Source organism: Rhineura floridana, chromosome 7, assembly GCF_030035675.1.
Source record: "Rhineura floridana isolate rRhiFlo1 chromosome 7, rRhiFlo1.hap2, whole genome shotgun sequence".
NCBI lineage: Eukaryota > Metazoa > Chordata > Lepidosauria > Squamata > Rhineuridae > Rhineura > Rhineura floridana.
The window spans coordinates 55,194,404-55,217,915 of NC_084486.1; the positions used below are offsets into that span (position 1 = coordinate 55,194,404).

Below are 23,512 nucleotides of genomic sequence, written 5' to 3' on the forward strand. Positions count from 1 at the left end.
TATGGTGTGTGTAAGCACAAGAGTAAGTGTGTAATGCAAAATCACTAAAATATTTCCTTTGCTGGTCTTTTGACAAAAACCTAATTAAATCCACATGAGAATCTATCATTAGTACAGCACCTGCACTATAAACATAAGATTTTGAATTGTTGCTTGCTTGGCTCTCCCAAGCTATTTTCCATTAATGCTGCTGAGAATCTCGTAGTAAAAAATGTGATTCTCTTACTGAATTTGCAAATCATTAAGATAAGATTCATTATAATGAATTTTCATGTTGCAAAGATAAAGAGTAAAACATGAAGGCTCTCTCTTGCTAACATTTTGAATAATTATGCACATTGTCACATACTGATGTAAACAATATATTTTCAGATTCTGTTGATAGTATGATTAGAAGTAATTCTTTAGCATCCCAATGGATAATATTCCAGAATAATGAGATAGCTAAATGATAATGACAGAAGTGGATTTCTATACATTCTGTAATAACAAAACTCTCTATGAGCTGTTGCAGTGTTTATGGTGCTGTGCCCATTCCTGGAATAAAACAGCACGATACTTGTATTGGGTTAACTGGGGCCACACGTTTATGAAACGTAGCACAGGAGATCTGCACAAATGCTGTCAACTCTGTGGGTGCTGTTTTTGTGTGCCTGAACCAGAAGTGGCATACCAGCTTCAGCCCCATCTGGCACAGCTGTTGGTGTTGAGGAAGGCCTTTCTGATCAGTACTGGATGGTGTGGTGGAGCGGCCATGCTCACCTGACCTACTGACAGCTGAATCACTCCTACTTATCAGGAGGGGGAGGGGCAAAGTGGCAGGGAGATCAGCACAGTGCAAACTCACCAGCAGGAGAGATGGATTGGCACCACCGATATGTTTGCACTACACCATCTCCTTGCTGCCTTGCCCCTTTTCCTACGGTAAGCAGCAGTGATTCAGCTGTCATTAGGATGAGCACCACTACCACACAGACACTGCTGTCCACAACTGCTCCTAATTCACTACCTCTTCTGAGCCCCAAGTCTCTGGGTGTGAGGACCAGACAAACAGGGGCTTCATTCACCCATGGATCCCAAAGCACTAAGGACAATTCTAGAGAATCCCCTTTCATCATTCCGGTGCCTTCTGGTGCTTATCAATGATTTCTGCTTGGAATCTATTTACTACACTACCTTAGTGTTGTGACCAGCCTAATGAGCTAATTAGGCTCCCCCTGCACTAACTATCAATTTCCCCTTAGTTATTGCATAGAGTAGGCAAAAATAAAAATAAAAAGCACTGTGTTTGATCCAAGTGAGCATGCATAGAGAAGAATAGAAGGTCAGATGTTTCCATTTTTTATAAAAGAATGTGAAGCAGATGGTTGGAGGCCCTTTCCATATATCCCTACTCTGACCCACTTCAATGTCTCATAGTACAAAATGCATTGGAACAAGAACATCTCACAAAGAGGATGGGCAGAGACACAAATGGTTAGTACATTCAAGACAATAAAGGAATTGTTGGAGGCAACTTCTCCAAAATTGCTTATGAGTCTTAGCTGTTTTTTGCCTTCAACTGAATCATTAACAAATGAAAAGAAAGGAAGCCACACCTCTTCGAAGGAAGCTGAAGAGGGATATCCCTGCGTATTCGCACTGAGTCAGTCAATTTCTCAGAGAAGGCCACTTTACTGAAGTTGTCTTGCTAAGATGCAGCCAAGTGGCAGGGCCAGCCCTTTTCTCTTCCCAGTAAAGTGGATTGAACAAAACTCTACAGTAGCCTGTATCAGAAATCTCTGAGCACTTCAAACAAGGCAGGTTTCCTTGAATCCCAAACTCTGCAAGGTTCTCATAGTATTCCAAGAAATCAGCACCACTCAATTGTATCAAAAATACTACGGAGCTGGGGAGAAGGCATCCAGTGAGACTTGATTCTGAAGTGGATGCACTTGAATCCATTCTGCCCAGGTCAGTGCAGGGATTGGTACAGGCTTGCTCTGGAATCTGTACGCTGCTGTCTTCTTTAAAAAATAATTTCTGCCACCTAAGAGCAAGCACACCGAACTCCAGCTGCCATGGATGTTGACATCAAGGTAGCAAGTCTCACTGGAAGCAAAGGGTCTTAATGTCGTGTCATTTATTTATTTATTTATTTATTTTATTTTATTTATATACCGCCCTAAGCCCGAAGGCTCTCTGGGCGGTGTACATAAAATAAAAACAAGTACAATATATAAATACAGTAAGTACAATGAATCAAAAACCAAAAACAGACAAACAATACAAGAACCAAACAACGTCAAAAATACAAAATATTGCTAAAATACTGTAAAATACACTTTAAAATGCCTGGGAGTATAAAAAGGTTTTCACCTGGTGCCGAAAAGATAGCAGCATCGGCGCCAGGCACACCTCATCAGGGAGACCATTCCATAGTTCGGGAGCCACAACGGAAAAGGCCCTATTTCTAGTCACCACCCTCTGAGCCTCTCGATGATATGGAACTCGGAGGAGGGCCTTAGATGTTGAGCGCAGTGTATGGGTAGTTTCATATTGGGAGAGGTGCTCCACCAGGTACTGCGGTCCCATGCCGTGTAAGGCTTTATAGGTCAAAACCAGCACTTTGAATTTAGCCCGGAAACAAATAGGAAGCCAGTGCAGATGGGCCAGAACAGGTGTTATATGAGCGGACCTTCTGGTCCGCGTCAACAATCTGGCCGCTGCATTCTGGACTAACTGTAGTTTCCGAACTATCTTCAAGGGCAGCCCAACGTAGAGCGCATTGCAGTAGTCCAATCTAGAAGTTACCAGAGCATGAACGACTGAGGCGTGGTCGTCACTGTCCAGATAGGGACGTAGCTGGGCTACCAATCGAAGATGGTAAAAAGCATTCCGTGCCACTGAGGCTACCTGAGCCTCAACAGACAGGGAAGAGTCGAGGAGAACTCCCAAGCTACGAACCTGTTCTTTCAAGGGGAGTGTAACCCCATCCAGAAAAGGGTGAACATCCACCATCTGGGCAGAGAAGGCACTCACTAACAGCGTCTCGGTCTTGTCTGGATTAAGCTTCAGTCAGTTAGCTCCCATCCAATCCATTATCGCGGCCAGGCAACGGTTTAGTATGTTAACAGCCTCACCTGAGGAAGATGAAAAGGAGAAATAGAGTTGCGTGTCATCAGCGTACTGGTGACAACGCACTCCAAAACTCCTGATGACCGCACCCAGCGGCTTCATATAGATGTTGAAAAGCATGGGGGACAGTACCGATCCCTGTGGGACTCCACAATGGAGAGTCCAGGGTGTCGAGCAGTGTTCCCCAAGCACTACCTTCTGTTGACAACCCACCAAGTAGGAGCGGAGCCACTGCCAAGCAATACCCCCAACTCCCAACTCCGTGAGCCTTCCCAGAAGGATACCATGGTCGATGGTATCAAAAGCAGCTGAGAGATCAAGGAGAATCAACAGGGTCACACTCCCCCTGTCCCTCTCCCAACAAAGGTCATCATACAGGGCGACCAAGGCTGTTTCAGTACCAAACCCAGGCCTAAAACCGGATTGAAACGGATCGAGATAATCAGTGTCATCCAAGAGACCCTGGAGCTGGGTGGCAACCACCCGTTCCAGAACCTTGCCCAGGAACGGAACATTCGCCACAGGTCTATAATTGTTCAAGTTATCTGGGTCCAAGGAGGGTTTTTTCAGGAGCGGTCTCACCACCGCCGCTTTTAGGCAGTCAGGGACCACTCCCTCTCGCAAAGAGGCATTAATTACCTCCTTGGCCCAGCCGGAGGTTCCGGTCCTGCCAGCTTTCACCAGCCAAGAGGGGCAAGGATCCAGCACAGACGTGGTCGCACATACCAGTCCAAGAATCTTGTCAACATCCTCAAGCTGCACCAACTGAAACTCATCCAATAAAAGAGGACAAGACCGTGATCTGGATGCTTCATTGGATCCAACTGCTATAATATTGGAATCTAAGTCCCGACGAATGCAGGCGATCTTATTTTGGAAGTGTCTAGCGAACTCATCACAGCGGGCTACAGATGAGTCTATAGTATCCCGAGGGCCAAGATGTAAAAGCCCTCGTACAGTTTTAAAAAGCTCCGCTGGGTGGGAGAGTGATGCCTTAATACTGACAGCAAAATATCTCTTTTTTGCTGCCCTCACCGCTGCTGTATATCGCTTAGAGCAGGCACTTACCAAGGCATAATTGCATTCGTCGGGAGTCCGCCTCCATCTGCACTCAAGCCTCCTCCTCTCTTGCTTCATTGCTCTCAGCTCCGACGTATACCATGGGGCTGTATGAGCTCTACATAGGAGGGGGCGCATGGGAGCGATCGTGTCAACTGCCCGGGTCAGCTCCGTATTCCACAGTTCAACCAGGGCTTCAACAGGAGCGCCAGTCTTCTCAGTCAGAAAATCCCCTAGAGCCCTTTGGAAACCCTCAGGATCCATTAGTCTCCGGGGGCGGACCAATTTAATAGGTCCCCCACCCTTGCAGAGGGAAAGGGTCGCCGTAAGCCTAAACCTCAGCAAGCGGTGATCTGTCCATGACAATGGGGTAGATGAAAAAACCCCAACCTCCAGATCACCATCTCCCTGTCCAGTGGCGAAGATCAAATCAAGGGTATGTCCCGACACATGCGTCGGGCCAGTAACAACCTGAGACAGCCCCATGGTTGTCATGGAGGCCATGAAGTCCTGAGCCGCCCCAGATAAAGCAGTCTCGGCATGAACATTGAAGTCCCCCAGTACCAACAGTCTAGGGGACTGCAACAGTATCTCCGAGACTACCTCTGTCAGCTCAGTTAGGGAATTTGTTGAGCAGCAGGGCGGGCGGTACACCAACAAAATTCCCAACCTGTCTCTCTGGCCCAGCGCAAGGTGGAGACACTCCAAACCAGTCGTCACCTGTACAGGGTGCTTGGTGAGTGAGAAAGAACTCCTATAGACCACAGCAACCCCACCTCCCCGACCTTCGGCTCTACCATAATGCTGAACCGTATACCCAGGTGGGCAAAGCTGGGAAAGGACGACTCCTCCCATATCACCCACCCAGGTCTCGGTTATGCACGCCAGGTCGGCCGCCTTGTCCACAATTAAATCATGAACAAGGGAGATCTTATGCTGTACCGACCTGGCGTTTAACAACAGCATATGGAGATCCGAAGGCTGACTGATAGGACAACCAGCAATCCTGGGGATGTGAGGAGAACCGGAACGGGTCACAGACACTACTTGTCTGGGACGGGTTCCCCTTACCTGGCCTGCTCTCCTCACAACACCATACCTCCCATTACCCGTCACTACGCTAATTGGGGCCCCCGAAGGTCTCCCCGATTGATGTATAATACTCTCTCCCAGGCACATATTAAAACAGATAAAAGCACCAATACACACACACCTGATCACATTCATACCAAATAATCAGCACACTTAATCAATAATACAATACAATAAACATGCACTCAATACACTCAAACAATATTAAAACTACAACGCAATTCCAACTAAAGACTCACATACATTAACAGCTCAATCATTCACAAAACATAAAACACATTCAAGCCTATTCATTACATCCAGGTGGCAGCAATGAGTTAAAATGTTGCAATCTCAGTGCCACAACTATGTTAACAACACTGGCCGTTCTTAAAGAGGCCGTAATAGCAGCAACACACTGATGACACGATGGCGATGGGACAGAAAGAGCAAAAACGCAGCAATATCCCAAAATAGGAAAAATCGACGTTCGCGTCCCAAAACAAACGACGATCCACTCCGTCTCCGATAACAGAACAGTGAAGACAATAATGGTAGAGACGACCAAGCAACCACAGCAATGATGATCAACAACGCAGCAAGGCGGAGAGCACACGAAGGACGACAGGGCAGAGCAGAGCGCAAGCGGCAACAACGGCAACAACGGCAACAACGGCACCCACAACGACAGCAGCCCGAAGCAGCAATGCCACAGCGACCAAGAGCCAGCGACCCGAAGAAGGAGCAACGACTCCAACGGCGAAAGACGCCGCACAACGACAGCAAGCGGCAGCAAGCAGCAACCAGCAAGCGGCGAAACAGCAAGCGGCAGCAAGCAGCAAGCGGCGAAACGGCAGCACCCAAGCCGCCCGAGCACACCACAACAGCCCGGGCCACAGCACAACGGCAGCGGGGTCAGAGCAGTTCGAAGCCGCGGCGTCCCAAAGGCGGAGGCCGCAACGCCAGCAGACCAACTCGCACTCGACCACACTCCGTCGCCCTCCGTCAAAAATAAAAATAACAATGGTTGTTGGATACATCAAAATCTATCCAGAGTCATCACTCTCAGGGGGAATTTTATATGTTTTAATGTATTTTACATTTTATTCTCTTTAAGACTCAAGAAGGAACTGGACGTAAAATATCTAAAATGTATGTAACATTCAAGTGTATGTAACATCATCAAGACTTGCCACATGGATTTCTGCACATGTGGCATGTGGCAGATGCCTCGTGCACTAGCAAACCACTCTTAGTTGACTGAAATTAATTTTTAGAAACAGCAAGACAAAGCAGCCCTCAGACTACCTCATAAGCACTCACAACTCAGACCACCTCGTGTTGTGTGTGGGTTCCCCCCTTAATTATTACATAAAAATATGTGCAGATTTTTAAGGATATATATGGATTTGTCCTTTAAAACGTCTGGAAAGGGTATGGAAAGGAATTTAATCCCATCCTATGATGAACTGGCCCCACATGGATTTTAACTTTGGACCCATCCCTAACATAATATTGTTTTATGCTTTTGTAACATATGCAAAATCAAACCTTTAGAACACAAATGCAAACCAATATTTTAGTTTCCATCTGCTAAATCTACACTAATGTGTATTGAGTTGGGCAAATTCCCCACTGATCTAAGTTAGGTTATGCCTCTGATTTGCTCTTTCTGTGGGTCCAGGGCACAAAAAAAATCCCACCACCCAACCTTTATCAATTTGGAGTCATAACTGGGAGTCAAAAGGCATGTCACTATATGGAGCCTCACAAAAGTCTTTGCCACCACACCCACAAAGAAGATTCATGAGACAGGATAATGGAATAAGGTGATGCTTATTAAAACCAATCTGGGGGAATTGCAGATGAATTAACAAAATTCCAAAGGCACGAGAAGGTGAGGAATTTAACTAACTCTGTTAGGAAAGCATCCCTCCAAACCCCTGGGCATGTGCTACAGCTGCAGGCTGTGGCTCCTCAGCAAAGGATGGGGAAGAAAGCACTCCTTCCTTGCTAGATGAACCTTGAGTATGAACCCACCATGCACATCCAGGCCCTGCTGCACCTGTGTTCACCCAAACGGTGCATGTCAGGTCTAAAGGAGCATACCCCACCAGTGAAGAAGCACTGGCAGATCCCTAAAGGGTGCCTTAACCAGTAATGCCTCAGTATACCTACTGATGTTCCCCCCACACCTTCCTCACCTGCATGAACTCCATGCCCCGCAGGGCAACCAACCACACCACTCCCAAAGCCAACTGAATTCATCCCATCAGTATGAAGTAAGCAAAAAAGGAAGGATCCTAATCAAGACCCCCACCCAAACATTCTTTCTTAGCCCCTTCATGAGCAACTAGTTAAGCCCATGCTGCCTATAGGGAAGGACGGAGGGCACAGTAAAGTAAGAAGGAGGAATGGTTGGGGGTGGAGTAAGCTTATAAAGCAAGCTCCCCCTTCTTCCTTCATTGCCCAAATTGGCCCCATGTGACCTTTCCACAACCCCCTCCCTTTGGATATCCAACTCCTGACTCTTCTCTGTATGGGGTGTGAGGGCAAACCCATCCCCATTTAAGAATAGGAACCAAAATGCCATTTAAATTTTTGCAGTATTCTGAATGAAATAAATCCAACTTAAAACATCCAGGTCCCATCTTTTTTATTGGCAAGCTTAAGCTGAAGAAGAATTTACAGTCTTAATTTTTGAGAATCCCATCTAATTACTTTGGATGATACACAATGAACTAATACCCACTTTGGGGGTAAAGTTGCTCATCTCCATAGCAGTCTTGATGACCCATCCACATCTACTGTAGTCCAGTGCAGCATCTGCTGCAATGTCTTGGGAATGGTTTCATTTGATGCAGCCTGATGACGTGGACAAGGTGCTTGCAATGATGTGGCCAGCAACGTGTCCTCTCAACTCTTGCCTTTCTTGGCTTATTAAAGCTTGCTGAGGGGGGTTGATTCAGTGAATCCAGGGTGTGGTCAGTGTGTCATTGTGAGAGGGAGTGGTTCCAGCTGCCTTGAAAGATGCAGTGATCCAACCACTCCTGAAAAGGCCCACCCTGGACCCATTGGTTTGTGACAACTACCAACTGGTTGCAAATACCCCCTTTTTAGAGAAGGTGATTGAGAGGGTTGTGACACAGCAATTGCAGGTACTCCTGGATGAAACAAATTATCTTGACCCATCCCAGTCTGGGTTCAGGCCTGGTTATGGGACTGAATCGGCCTTGGTCACCCTGATGGATGATGACCTTTATCGGGAGAAGGACAGGGGGAATGCAACCCTGTTACTCTTACTTGATCTCCCAGCTGCTTTTGATACCATTCACCATGGTATCCTTCTGGGCTGACTTGGTGAGATGGGTATTAGAGGCATTTTTTTACAGTGGTTCCGATCCTATCTCCGAGGTCGTTCTCAGAGAATAGGATTGGGTGACTGTCTTTCGGGCCCCTGGCAGTTGTGCTGTGGGGTGCCGCAGGGTACCATCTTGTCCCCCATGCTGTTTAACGCCTATATGAAGCCTTGGGAGTGGTCATCAGGAGATTTGAGGTGAGGTGTCAGCAGTATGCTGACGATACCCAGCTCTATTTCTCCATAACATCTGAATTGGGAGAGGCCGTGCCAGCCCTTGACCACTGCCTGGACTTGGTGGTGGGCTGGATGAGGGCCAGTAAACTGACTCTGAATCCTAGCAAGACAGAGATGCTGTGGGTTGGTGGTTTCAGAGTTCGGATAATTGGTCAGTTGCTTGCTTGGGATGAGGTCATACTCCCTCTGAAAGAGCAGGTACATAGTCTGGGGTTACTCCTAGATCCATCTTTGTCGCTAGAGGCCTCAGTGGCTAGGAGTGCCTTTTACCAGCTTCACCTGGTAAGACAGCTGCAGCCATTTCTGGACCAGGATAGCCTGACCACTGTTGTCCAGGCACTGGTAACCTCCAGGCTGGATTACTGTAATGTGCTCTATCTGAGGCTGCCCTTAAGGTTGGTCTGGAAGCTGCAGCTGGTGCAAAATGTGGTGGTGAGACTGTTCACTGGGGCAGGGTATCGCCAACATGTCACCCCACTGCTGAAAGAATTGCACTGGCTGTTGATGTGTGAGCGTTGTTGCATGACAGCGAACGTTACTTTGGAGTTAAGTTGAGCAAGAAACTTCACAGAGGCTTGAGAAAGTTTTAAGAGTCTTTACTAAGACATTACGGCCAAAGGCATAGTTCCCCCCCTTCTTCTCTCTTCAAAAGCAAAAGTAAGAAAGACACAGACAGCACTCTAACATCAACAGTTAGACCTTTTCCCAAGCTGTTATCTCCCGTTACCATGACAACTACTGGCCTTGGATGTCTGCTCTCTCAGGCCAGGCACAGCAGATAAGGCTGCTTCTCCAGACACTTCTTGTAACTTTCCAGACTTTCAGACTTGATGGAAAAACACTCAGTGACAGTACAGTACAATGGTCAACAATCTCCCCTTTTTTCCCATCATGTCTGTAATTCATTACAACAACAACAATAATACATTTCTACAATACATCTTGCAATACATTTCAGTACATTACATCATACAAATCCAGTTTACATTTCAGTACATTTAGCTAGAACTTTATTCAATCAAACTTCGGCTGAACACAAGTCAGATACAGTGTCTCAGGATCCATCTCAACCTCTTTATGCATTCCAGGACTGGTTATTAATCCTACCGTGAATCTATCAGGCGGTTTGCCAATATTGGATCTCTCAGAACGTCTCAAAGGCACTAGAGCTTCTGCTCTCCCAGCCCCCCCATTTGAGCTGGTGCTTGGTACAGCCTGCGTAGGATATTCCATTTCCTCAGCCTTGCGTTTCTTTGATCTCCATTTCCCACAAATGAGTTCATTTAATGCATCCCTAAGTGGAATTTGTGTGCCTTCCACTTTTATGTCAAGATTTGGTTTAAATGTTTGTGCTTGTATGTCAGCTGACCCTGTAAGAATGACTGTTTGCCTTTGATCCCAAGGCTTTTCTGAGACTTTAATGCTTCTGCTCAGAATTAATTGCTGTGTTTCTGGTATCCAAACTCTGAAATATGCATTCTGAAACCCCAGAACAAATCCCTGTTGTGCTCTGGGTGCAAGTTTGCCCCTTCTTTTTCCCTGTGGAATGTGGACCCAGCATCTAGCTCCAAATTTCTGAATGTGTTGCACTTTCGGCTTTCTCCCAGTGAGTTTCTCATAAGGTGACATTCCAAGTGCACTGTGTAACACCCTGTTGTGAATGTAATTCGCATACATGATTGCCTCTCCCCAGAAAGAATTCCCTAAACTGGAATCCATTAACATGGCTCTCATTGCTTCCTGAAGAACCCTGTTTTTTCTCTTAGCAGTCCCGTTAGAAAACGGGCTAAACAGAGCTGTGAAATTCTGGTTTATTCCCTTACTCTCAAGGAAGTCACTCAATGCTTTGCTTGTGAATTCACCTCCCTGGTCTGAGCGTATAGCCCCCACCGTGGTGCCATGTTGAGTTTCGATTCTCTTTATGAACAGTTTCAGCTTCTGCTCAGCTTCACTTTTATGCTTGAGCAAATAAAGATGAGTGTATCTCAAAAAATCATCTACCACAACCATAAAGTACTTAGCACCTCCTCGTGAAGTGTTTATTGGCCCTGATAAATCAACATGAATGAGTTCATAGGGAGCACATGTGGTCCTTTCAGCCTCCCGGTTTATGGGTGCAATTGTCACTTTTGCTTTATGGCAAGCGTCACAATCCATCATTAACTGCCCACAGTCTTTCAAACGCATGTTTTCACTATGCATCGGGGTTTTCTTTATCGTGTCAAAGTTTGCATGCCCCAGCCTCTGATGCCATTCATGGACGCAGCCTTGATGTGTCTGTGCCTCAGCATTGAACACAGCACACCCTGCTTGACTGCTCTTTATTACAAACTGGGAATCATTCAGGCTTCCCTGCAAGCACACTTGATCTCCCCTCATTACATAACATTTGTCTCTTTCAAACAACACTGAAAAACCCACAACTGGTCAGTTTTCTCACAGACAACATGTTATGAGACAGTTCTGGTACAAACAAACAATCTGACAGTATTCCAAGCTTATCAAATCTCACCAGTCCTCGAGCCTCCACATTTTTCTGTGATCCATCCGCCAATTGAACAAAGTCCTGCTCATCTGTAGACGAATAAAACAAACTCCTGTCTTTGATTAATATATGGGACGCACCACTGTCAATAATCCAGTCAATAGGTCCTAAATCTTGAGGCTTCTGTTTACAAACAAAGTTCACACTTCCCTGCTTCCAGCCTCCTTCTCTGGAGTTTCGCTTGACTGCACAGTCTCTCTGGAGATACCCACGAGCTCCGCAGACATAACAAGCCTTTAGCCGCTGCTGCTCCTGCTTGTAATCCTGCTTGCTTCCGACAGCCTCCTTCGGCTCGGCATTCTTCGCCTCCTGCCTCCGCTGCCATTCCTGGGTCAATTTTTCCTCAATAAATGCAACATTGAGCCCCCCATCGGGCATGGCTTCAATTCCCATAACAAAATTATTCCAACTCCCATCGAGTGAAGCCAGGATCAAATAGGTCTTCTGAAGGACAGAGTGCTCGACTCCTCGATCCTGTAACTCAGCAAACAAGCGCCTGAATTCCGTGAGATGCTCACTCATATCGCACTCACCCGTGAAGCACATCTGATACAGCTTCCTTGCCAAACACAATCTAGATCCCGCGGTCTGTTGCACATGAAGGGCCTCCAACACGTCCCACATCTGTTTGGCGTTTGTAACATCTCTCACGTGTAGCAGTTGAGAGTCTGATAGAGCCAGAGTAATAAAAGCCTGCGCCCTCTCATCATTCCGTGTCCAGGCCGCTGTAAGGGGTGCAGGGGGTGTTCCTTCAATAGCTTCCCATAAATCCTCTTTTATCAAGAAAGCATGCATTCTTGGCTTCCAACTGCCATAATTCTTTTCTGTAAGTCTCTCCATTGGCAAGCCTCCAGACATGTTTACAGCAGCCATCTCTGCTCACCTCTGTCTGGCACAATCAATCAAGCTGCCCTCTGGATCTCCATCTGCCGTTCAGACCAGCCACTTACTCCTGTGTAATGCGCATTGGATCTGGGCCCATAACCCTGTTGATGTGTGAGCGTTGTTGCGTGACAGCGAATGTTACTTTGGAGTTAAGTTGAGCAAGAAACTTCACAGAGGCTTGAGAAAGTTTTAAGAGTCTTTACTAAGACATTACGGCCAAAGGCATAGTTCCCCCCTTCTTCCCTCTTCAAAAGCAAAAGTAAGAAAGACACAGACAGCACTCTAACATCAACAGTTAGACCTTTTCCCAAGCTGTTATCTCCCGTTACCATGACAACTACTGGCCTTGGATGTCTGCTCTCTCAGGCCAGGCACAGCAGATAAGGCTGCTTCTCCAGACACTTCTTGTAACTTTCCAGACTTTCAGACTTGATGGAAAAACACTCAGTGACAGTACAGTACAATGGTCAACACTGGCTGCCCATTTGCCACCAGGCCAAGTTCAAGGTTCTAGTTTTGGTATACAAAGCCCTATACAGCTTGGGACCAGGATACCTGAAAGACCGTCTTATCCCTTATTTACCCAGTCGATCACTGCGCTCTGCAGGTGTGGGCCTCCTGCAGATACCATCTTATCAGTCAGTCTGTTCTGCACAACATCGGAAATGGACCTTTAGTGTGGCGGCACCTACCCTGTGGAATTCCCTCCCCTTAAATATTAGGCAGGTGCCATCTCTGTTATCCTTTCCTCACCTATTGAATACTTTCCTCTTTCAACAAACCTTTAAATTGAGATCTATCCCAGTCTGCATCTGTGTTGGAATTGCTTTTTAATACATTCTTAAACATTCTTTTTAAAAATGTTTTTATCTTAGAAGATATTTTGATAGCTTTTTTTAAGTAACATTTTTGAAGATGTGTTTTTTAATGTGTTTTAAAGTTTTTTTATCATGTTTTAATGTTTTTAGTGCTTTTGTTTGCCACCCTGGGCTCCTGCTGGGAGGAAGGGCAGGATATAAACCATTTATTATTATTATTATTATTATTATTATTATTATTATTATTATTAAAACTTTCTGCTATCAATAAGGATGTCTACATTCTTTGGAGTGGAAACAATGGCTCAGGATGTGAAATCCAGCAGATGAATGTGCTTTCCAGATTTTGTCTTTGGTGTTTCCACTTTCATCTTTGCTAGTGATAATGACAAATTAAGAATTATTTCAATCCAAAAAGGTTGAATATATAACTAAGGACCAAAGAATATTGAAATATGTTGACAAACAATGTAACTTATGTTTGATTATAATAATTGCTGCCCTGGGCTCCTACTGGGAGGAAGGATGGGATAGAATTCAATAAATAAATAAATAATAAAATTGTAACAATTGTAGCTTATGTTTGATTACTTCCAGGACAACATTTAAGGAGTTTGCCGAGAAATATGGCACTGATCAACGATTTCGACTTGTTCAGAAGAAGAAAGACCAGGAGCATTTTTTCAATCAGTTCATACTTATCCTTAAAAAAAGAGACAAAGAGAATAGAATACGGCTACGTAAGATGAGATAAAAAGGAGATCTACAATAAGAACACAAGGCAAATCCTGTGGTATCTACAGTGGAGGAAATCGAAGGCATGCATTTTCTGTCATCTTTTGAGTTTTGAATTCCAGCAATTTAAAGAAAAGCCAGATAACCCAATGAGCCACCTGTGCATACAGGAAGGTTCTATACAAGTATGTCCAAGGCTGCACTGCAGGAATCTGTAGGATATTTCATTCTCAGAGACTTAATGTTTCATATTGAAGCTCTCTTTTGTACAACATTCAAGTTTGATGCATTTCTAATTACCATTATATGTCAGTCCCTTAATTGTTTTAATTATGCAAATTACTTGTAATATACACAAATTCTAAATCCAGTGTGATTTGTAATTAAGCAGAAACAGATGCCATCCATAACAATCTCAAGGTTTTTCTTTTGACCATTTAAAATATCTATCGCTGTACTCCTATGCACACTTACTTGGAAGTAAGTCCCACTGAGTTCACTGGATCTTACCTCCGAGTGAAGGTGGTTAGGATTCTGCTGCACAGCAATGTTTGGGCAATTTTGTACATTAACCATTAACGGTCCAAAGGTCCAGTGGTATTGAGGCTATCATTATTCAATGTTCATAGATCTAAGTCTAGTTTTATGAGTAGTAGTAGTAATAATATATTAATTGTTAACCATAGTGAAGAGTGTGAAAATCTTGGCACCTTTCCCCGTAGAACAATGTATAAATCTTTTTTTAAGAAAGAAATGGCTTTGTAAGTAAATTATTCTGGATGGTGCTCCAAGCACACCGAACAGAGCAGCACTTCTCTATTAAAAGGTACTATAAAAGAAGTTATTTTGTAAATCCATCCTACTAATATTTGAGTTATTTTTATTGTATGCGAAGAGTTTGCATGAGATTAGTCTCATCTTTGTATAAACAAATATTTTAACTTTTTTTTAATTAATAAATATTTTAAGACTATTTGGTCATTTTCTTTTCTCACCCCAAAATGTGTTGAAATCCCCTCTGAAACTGTTTTGGGCCCATTGGATTTAAGAGCTGGTAAATGGAGCTCAAGTTTCAAAGGCAGGAGCTCAAGTTTCCCATTCGCATAGTGTAGCTATTTAGGCAAGATTCCTACACTGTGCACAGGCGTGGACTAGATGATTACCAAGCTCCCTTTCAGTTCTATGAGGTTATGGTTTCGTCTGTGGCAAGTCCAAAATTGCCTTCAGGCAAGCAAGCCGGAAAACCTTTGCAAACTGGAAGGCTGTTCTGCTTTTTAGGTGGGACTTTGCAAGTGCATATACATCACATGACCTTGCTGCTGTTCAGTGGGAAACTGACCGATTTGCATGCAGAAGATCCCTGGTTGAATCCCTGGCATCTCCAAGCAGGGCTGAAAAATGGCTCTGTCCACTTTCAGATTATTTGGCCTACAGACCATAAACATCAAATACAGTATAGGTTTATGAAGGGAACCATAGCAGGAAAAAAGACAATATGCATACTCATAAACTGTGCCTTTTAAAATGAGAGTATAACAAAATCCATGAACAATCAGAAATAGCCACAAATATAGACAATTTTGACTCAGAACTTATTTTCCCTTTAATAACTGTGACCTAGTTTTGATGGCCACAGCAAGGAGCTTGACTATATTTTCTGTGATCTTTAAGTCTGAACCGGCTATTAAATTGAAACCCAGAATTCATCTGAGTTCTCCAAGTGTAGAGAAAGTACTGAGGAGATAAAATGGGATCTTATATCCATAAAAAAATTACAATATAGGAAAACATGGGTCAACATACTGGCTGAACTGCTGTCGCAAGGACAGTCTCAAGTGCCAAGGCAGCCTAGTAAATCCACTTTCCATAAATGCTGATGGCAAAGCACCAAACCTGACCATTGAAAATGCTCTCACATATATCTAGGAATATTTAATGTCACTAAATAGGTAGCAGGTCAACAAAACCAAGTTGTAGGCAGGGGACAGTTGTGAGCAAACCCCATTTGCCAGAGCTAATGTATTTTGCAAGTGAAGACCTAGAATTTAATGTTTAATGCAGCCAGTTGCTTTTTTTAACCCAAGAAGATGGGTATTAAATTCCTAATGGTGTTAACTTTATTGTTAACCAATTTTAGCCAGGCGAAAGCTTAATGATCAAGCAAAGACTAGAATAATATGTCTAAGACTCCAGAGTCCTGTCTGAAATCCTGGAGAGCTGTTGCCAGACATCATAATCTAGGGATGAGGATCTTGTGGCTGTTCAGATGTTGTTGGACAACAACTCCCATCATCCTTACCATTGTCCATGCTGGGCGGGTTTGATGGAAGTCGGAGTCCAACAAATTCCAGAAGGCCGCAAGTTCCCCATCCCTGGTGCAGACAATACTGTTCCTGTGATCTGGTCCTAAAAGCTCTACTTCATAGCTGTCTCCACACAGCAATACAATTGCATGTGGCAGTCCAGTATCATACAGATAGGTCGATTTTCCTCATGCCATCACAAACAGTCAAAGAACATGGTCTGCAGTGGCACTGACCTACAATCATGCAATTAAGCAGGGCTCATGGAAGCCTATTTACTAGAAGCAATCTTCCATGGCCTCAGATTTGCAAGGAATATAATGAGTTGCAAACCAGATGAAGTCATTTCAAGTTTCACTGCTCTAAACATTCCCAAACAGGAAGGGGAAAGGCACTTTTGTGGGAAAATAATATACTAATAAGCTCCATAGCATATTGTGAAGAAAGCAATCTTTGCCTGTGAACTGAAGCATCGTTCTGTAGCCATGTCCTTAGATCTCATTTTACCAGCTGCAGCAAAACAGCTTTTGTAGTTTTTTTCTTCCCCTCTTCCTTTGAAGGAATCAGCTTTTCTCTGTCACAAAAAGCAGAGCCGTTTTCTCTGCTTAAAACAAGCACCATATAAGGAGTGAAAATATATTTAACTTCAAAGAGCATTAGCAGAAAAGACGGCGTACATCCAAGGAGGATTGGCTGTAAAGGCAGGAGGCTTTGTGGCTTGGGTTTCAGGAGTTTTTATTATTATTATTATTCAAATGCATTTTCCATCAACTGTTATTTCCTCCCTAAAGAAGGTGGTATTGATTTAATAATGGTGGGTGAACATTACAAAGCAGCTGGAAGGTTGAAAATCAAAAACTGCACAGCTCTCGTGCATGTTTATTTTGTTGTGTAAGGGCTTTGTGTGTATGTGCAGGTGTGTGTGTTTTTGGAGCTAAAGAACTCTTTTTCAAAATAAAAGAAGAAAATCCTAGGTATGTTCTTGCCAGTCCTCATTTGTACTGGAAATATAGATGGACTAGCCATGGTGCATGGTTGCTGGGAGGCACACATTCTTATAGCTTTATCTTTTTGGTGGCATTGTTGTAGTGCGATGGTGAGGAAGTGCTGATCTCATTAATAAAAGAGAAAGGAAAATCCATTTCTTCCATAGATGAAATAGGCTGATTAAAGAATAATAATAGGAGAGGGAAAGCCAGAGAGGCAGATATCCCATCTACATTTATAACACAATCCTATCTGTGTTTAATCAAAAGTAAGACGCACTGTTCAATACAGATTACTCCTAGGTAAATTTGAGTAGGTTTGCAGCCTTGGCTAGGATCCCAGCCTAACTTCCTAGCCACTATTGTTTCTTCAAGACTGTAATTTTATCATAATTTTTATCAAAGTCACATTTTTCATTCAAATCTCAGAGGTGTGAGCCAATTATCTCCAAACTTCAGATCATCACATGGCTATACAGAGATAACAATACTGACACCAGATTGTCAGGATTAATGTGCTTTGAATATACCAAAACACTGTGTGCATGCTTATTTGTTTGAATTTAACTGCAATCTTTGGTAAATTATCTGCCTATCAATTTGTCGTTAGATCGTTTCTCATGGCTTCTGGTTTCTTCCTTCACACTGAAATGCAAATGTTTATGAGTAGATGGACATTTTCTATTAGATGTTTGGGTGTAAAATGAAGCCCATCGAGATTGCTTCCATAAGTGGTTCAATATCTGAAGATCCTTGTTGTTCTGAGTAAAATTCTCAGGAATGAGAACTGAAATCACTTTCCAGCATGATTTTTTAATGTGTTTATATTGTACCAACAGAAACAGCATTAAAAAAAGTTCCTGTCTTCTGTTGACATATGTAACAGAGTTATGATTACGATGGAAATGTTCAGTTAAATATGCATACTGAAAAGAATATGCAAACTTCAAGTGCAGATAGGACACAATTCAGCCAAAGTGAAGCACCTTTAAATCCAATTTATGTCAATGGGAATAATTTAAGTGCATGTACATTCTCCCATTGAAACTTTATAAACTGCTCAACTTTGCCTGTATTGTGCTCATTATTTCTATAAGTAATTTCAGACATTTGAAGTGTGCCAAGCCTCGCTATGTGGGCATATTGTACTATATAAAACCATATGGGCCTTGCCCAGGGGTTGGTGTGTGGTTCTCTTGCATCAGTGAGTATTTCAACCACTTAGGGCAATGCAAAACATTCAAAAGCCTCAAACTACTCCTAGCATTCACTGAATTCACTTTAGAACGATGAGAATAAAACCAAGCACTTTGCTGATTGTTCAATTTGCTTTCCAATTTCTGTCTGACGTTGCCAGCATATTAGGTTATTTACAAACCCATGAGGGCTAGAAAAGTACTGATTTTGTTTTTAAAAAATGAAAGCAGAAAGACCTTCTAATAAAAACCCATAGGTCATGCAAAATGGTCTTGGCAGCCATTCCCAAAATGTGTGATTGACACAGCCCTTTGCCTTAGCTTATCCTTTAGGAATATTCTTACGTGTGATGGAAAGCTGCAAGGATAGAATCATATATTACTGTACAAATTGAATTACACCTTTTTCACTACAAGACTAAGGGGCTGCAATCCTTAGAAAGTTTCACTTAACAGGGTGGGCTGAGTAAATACGTGTACGACTGCATTGCACAGCCAACAATTAGACCAGATGCTCTGCACTTCTATAAACATAAAAGGATAAGAAGATCCTGCTGAATCAGGTCAGTGACCCATCTAGTCCAACATCCTGCTCCCAAAGGGGCCAGTCAGGTGCTGATGGGAAGCACGCAAGCCAGGACCTGAGCGCAACAGCAGTCGCTCTTCCTGGGGTTTCCAGCAACTGATATTCAGAAGCATACTGCCTCCAACAATGGAGGTAGCAGGTGGGTGTCAGTTCTGCATCTCTTGTTACTTTTATGAAATACGTTATTGATAGGTCCATAGCGTGTCATAAGGATAATCTGGAATTTGTATTTGGGTACAAACAAACATGGGGGGGGTCACACCTACAAGCCCAGCCACTGAACTCTATATATCCAAAGGTACCATTTCCATGGAACCTGCATGTCTTGCATTTATCCAAACACATGAGCAAACTTCACTTCTAATCTCCCCACTCACCCCCACGATTACCATATTTTGATGGAATCATTTTGCTGGGCATTTTAACTTTGTGTGTTTATTTTTGTTTTGTAATTGGTTTTATACTTATAAACTTAAATGATATATAAATTAATTATTAATAATAGTGCATGAACCAATTGACCCTGCCTCTCCTGCTTGACTCTGCCATGCTTCCTGCATCCACGCCCACCCACACCCATTTTGGTGCCTGAATTTCTGCAGTGCCTTACTCAAGTAGGGTATTTGTACAATTATAAACCCTAGAAAAAAATCAAGGTTCTAAATTGCAAGGGGGCTTTCTTGAGTAGAACAGATGCCTGCTGCAAATGGGGTAGGGGTAGGCATGGTGATGATAAAATGTGGGAACGGCTTAACACCCCTGTCCCCACTCTGCAATGTGGTTAGGGATGGAAATATAAATTTTGGTACTCTCAGTTTCTCGTTTTTTCCAGTCTGAAATTCATTTCTCCACATTTCTGCAGCAATTTGCTCATGAAAATTCTTCAGCATTTTAATGCACGTTTTCCCTAATAAACACATTTTTGTATCCATTTTTTACTAATGTACACGTCTTCGTAAGCAATTTCTCCTAATACAATGCATTTTAATGTTATTTTCACTAATATAATCCTCTTTTATGCACACTTTCCCCTTTCAGACCACTTCCTAGTGGTTTAGACTTACAGCTCCAATCCTCCTTTGCAGGAGTGGTGGACAGATTAAGATGGTCCATCCCTGAAGACTAATGGAATCCATTGGATTCCTGAATGCCTTGGGGGAGTTCCCAGTAGACAGAGCAGGTGACCCTGTTGAAGCCCTTGTCACAATATGGAACAACAAGATGTGTCAGGCTCTTAACACAATTGCCCCTGAGAGCCCTCTCCAGCATTGTGGAGCCTGGTTTGCACCTTGGTACACCAGTGAACAAAGGGCAATGAAACAGTCTGGACAATGACTAGAGTGCAAGTGGCAAAAGGCATGCTGTGAGGCTGATTGGGCATGAGTAAAGCATCGTAACCGTGCCTACTGTGTGGCTGTGAGGGCAGTGAAGAAGGCCCACTTCTCTGCCAGCATCGCGTCCTCAAGTAGTTGTCCAGTGGAGCTTTTTCATATTGTCAGTGATCTGTTGAAATCAACTCCAGGAAATGGAGCTTTACACCCTTTGGAGTCCCACTATGAATTGCTTGCAAGGCACTTTGAGGGTAAGGTTGCTCACCTCCATAGCAATCTTGATGCCCCATCTACATCTACTTTAGTCCCCAATGAAGTGTCCACTACAATGTCTGCTGAAACTTCTTGGGATCAGTTTCAGTTCATGCTGCTTGATGACATGGACAAGGTGCTTGCGCCAATGTGGCCAGCAACATGTCCTCTTTACACTTGCCCTAATTGGCTTATTAAAGCTTCCCGAAGGGGTATGACTGAGTAGATCCAGGGTGTGGTCAACATGTCTTTGCAGGAGGGAGTGGTCCCAACCACCCTAAAAGAGGCGGTGATCTGACCACTTCTGAAAAAGCCCACCTGGGACCCATTGGTTTGCAACAACTACCACCTGGTCGCAAATACCCCCTTTTTAGGGAAGGTGATTGAGAGGTGCAGCAACTGCGAGTACTGTTGGATGAAACAGATTATCTTGACACATTCCAATCTGGGTTCAGGCGTGATTATGGGACTGAACTGGCCTTGGCTGCCCTGATGGATGACCTTTGTCAGGAGAAGGACGGGGGGAGTGCGGCCCTGTGATTCTTACTTGTTCAGAGGCTTTTGATACCATTTATAGTATCCTTCTGTGTTGACTTGGTGAGATGGGTATCAGTGGCACTGTTTTACAGTGGGGTGAGGTGTCAGCAGTGCACTGATGATATCCAGCTCTATTTCTCTGTAACATCTGAATTGGGAGAGGCTGTGCAAGCCCTGGACCAGTGCCTGTACTCAGTGGAGGGCTGGACGAGGGTCAATAAATTGAGCCTGAATCCGAGCAAGACAGAGGTGCTGTGGGTTAGTGGTTCCCAAGTTCTGATAATTGGTCTATTGCCTGCTTTGGATTGGGTTTTACTCCCTCTGAAAGAGCAGGCTTATAGTCTGGGGGGTGCTCCTGGATCCATCTTTGTTGCTAGAGGCCCAGGTAACCTCAGTGGCTAGGAGTGCCTTTTACCACCTTCAGCCATTTCTGGACTAGGATAGCCTGACCACTGTTGTCCATGCACTGGTAACCTCCAGGTTGGATTACTGTAATGCACTCTATGTGTGGCTGCCCTTGTGGTTGGTCTAGAAGCTGCAGCTGATGCAAAATGCGGTGGTGCAACTGCTCACTGGGGCAGGGTATTGTCAACGTGTCACCCCACTGCTGAAAGAATTACATTGGCTGTCCATTAGCTACAAGGCCAGGTTCAAGGTTCTGGTTTTGGTGTACAAAGCCCTATGCAGCTTGGGACCAGGATACCTGAAAGATCATCTTACACCTTACATAACTAGTCGATCACTACTCTCTGCAGGTGAAGGCCTCCTGCAGATACCATCTTATCAGTCAGTCTGTTCTGCACAACATAGGAAACGGACATTTAGTGTTGTGACACCTACCCTTTGGAACTCCCTCTCTTTAAATATTAGACAGGCACCATCTCAGTTACCTTTTCGGCACCTACTGAAGATCTTCCTCTTTCAACAAACCTTTTAAGTAGAGACCTTATCCCAGTATGTGTTAGAATTGCTTTTTTAGATTTTTATTTTGTTTTTTTTAAAAATATGTTTTTAAAGATATTTTGTTGTAATATGTTGTACAGTTTTTTGTTTCTAAGGTGTTTTTAGTGATTTTGTTTGCTGCCCTGGTTCCTTCTGGGAGGTAAGGCGGGATATAAATAAATAAATAATTTTTTGTCAACAATGCTTTGCTGGAGAACTGCATTGAAAATTCAGATACGTGCAAATTTCAAAGGATGGCTGTGTTTGAGTTTTCATATTGTTTCAGGAAGTGTGAATTTGATAGATTCAGCTTTAATGTGAACCAAATCAAATTTCTCCCCCATGCCTAAATAGGGTTAGGGATAATGAGTGAACAGGGTAATGGAGATACAGGACTGTGCATGAAGGAGCATAGTACAGTCAGATATATGAATAGGCTCCATGCAAAAGGTTGCTTTTGGTCAGGAATGGGGAAGAAATTCAAATTCAATTCTGTTCACATTTAAAGGCAAATCTACTTAATTTGCATTTGCTGAAACAATGCACTAATTGTAATGTAGGCATCCTTCAAAATTTGCACATCTCCAAAAATTTACAATGCCGTTCTCCAGCAACGTCATGTGTACAAAAATGCACATACTGAGATAAAGTGTGCATAACAGTGAACATAATATACAAAAAGCATTATATTAGGAACATTCCTTTGCAAAATGTGTATATTAGGAGAAATTTACACTAAAATGCTGATGAATCAGAAACTGATGCAGAAATGTGAAGAACTGAATGTAAGATCGGAAAAATGAGAAAGGGAGAGAAAGTGACATCAACAGATTTGCCCATCTCTACTTTTGGTACCTTTGAATGTGTAGAAGTCAGGGTCAGCAGGCACAATCCCATTCACCCTCCTTCAGTTTATTTATGCAGACATTTCATTTATACCCCACTTTTCTACCGTCATGGAACTGAGAGCTGCATACACAACATGAATGGGTAATCTTCCGTTAAGACCAAATCTGCCAGATTTTGCTGCAACATGTGCCCTCAAGATAGGCACTGGTGACACAGTAGTGCATATATATCATACTTTCACATTCAAAATTAAGAGATAGATGATTTACTCCTGTTGAAATCATTCGTTGTGCTAATATTTCCAAATGAGAATCATTTATGAAGGGAACTTAATTGTCTTGTTAAAACACTTTAAAGGGCATTCAGTATAAAATATGTAGGAACTCTTGCACTGTAGTGAACTTGTTTGATGACATTTTAAATTAACAAAAATAAAATATGTATATATTTGCCTAGGTATGCCTTATTTTACCCCAGCTGCATTTAGCTACTGGCATTGTCTGTTCTGAATATTATAATTTAGGATTGATCCCTTACATCTTAAAGGACAACTTGATTAATTTTTTGATCATGGTTTAAATTGCTTAAACTTTTCCAATGTGTTCACACAACAATCATCTGATGACCTTCAGGTGACCATCACATCAGCTCTTCAGTTATTTTATCTTCGTGTTTGTATCTCCAGTAACCCCTTGTATCGCATGA

General features: G+C 43.3%; 1 protein-coding gene across 1 annotated transcript in view; it reads left to right on the top strand.

The window, feature by feature from the left end:
• Positions 1–13,844, top strand: part of TCERG1L (transcription elongation regulator 1 like) — a 273,068-nt gene extending 259,224 nt beyond the window's left edge. The window contains exon 13 of the mRNA XM_061634363.1: positions 13,688–13,844. Coding sequence (XP_061490347.1) covers positions 13,688–13,844 — 157 coding nt within the window. The remainder of the gene's footprint in view (positions 1–13,687) is intronic.
• Positions 13,845–23,512: the final 9,668 nt, after the last annotated feature.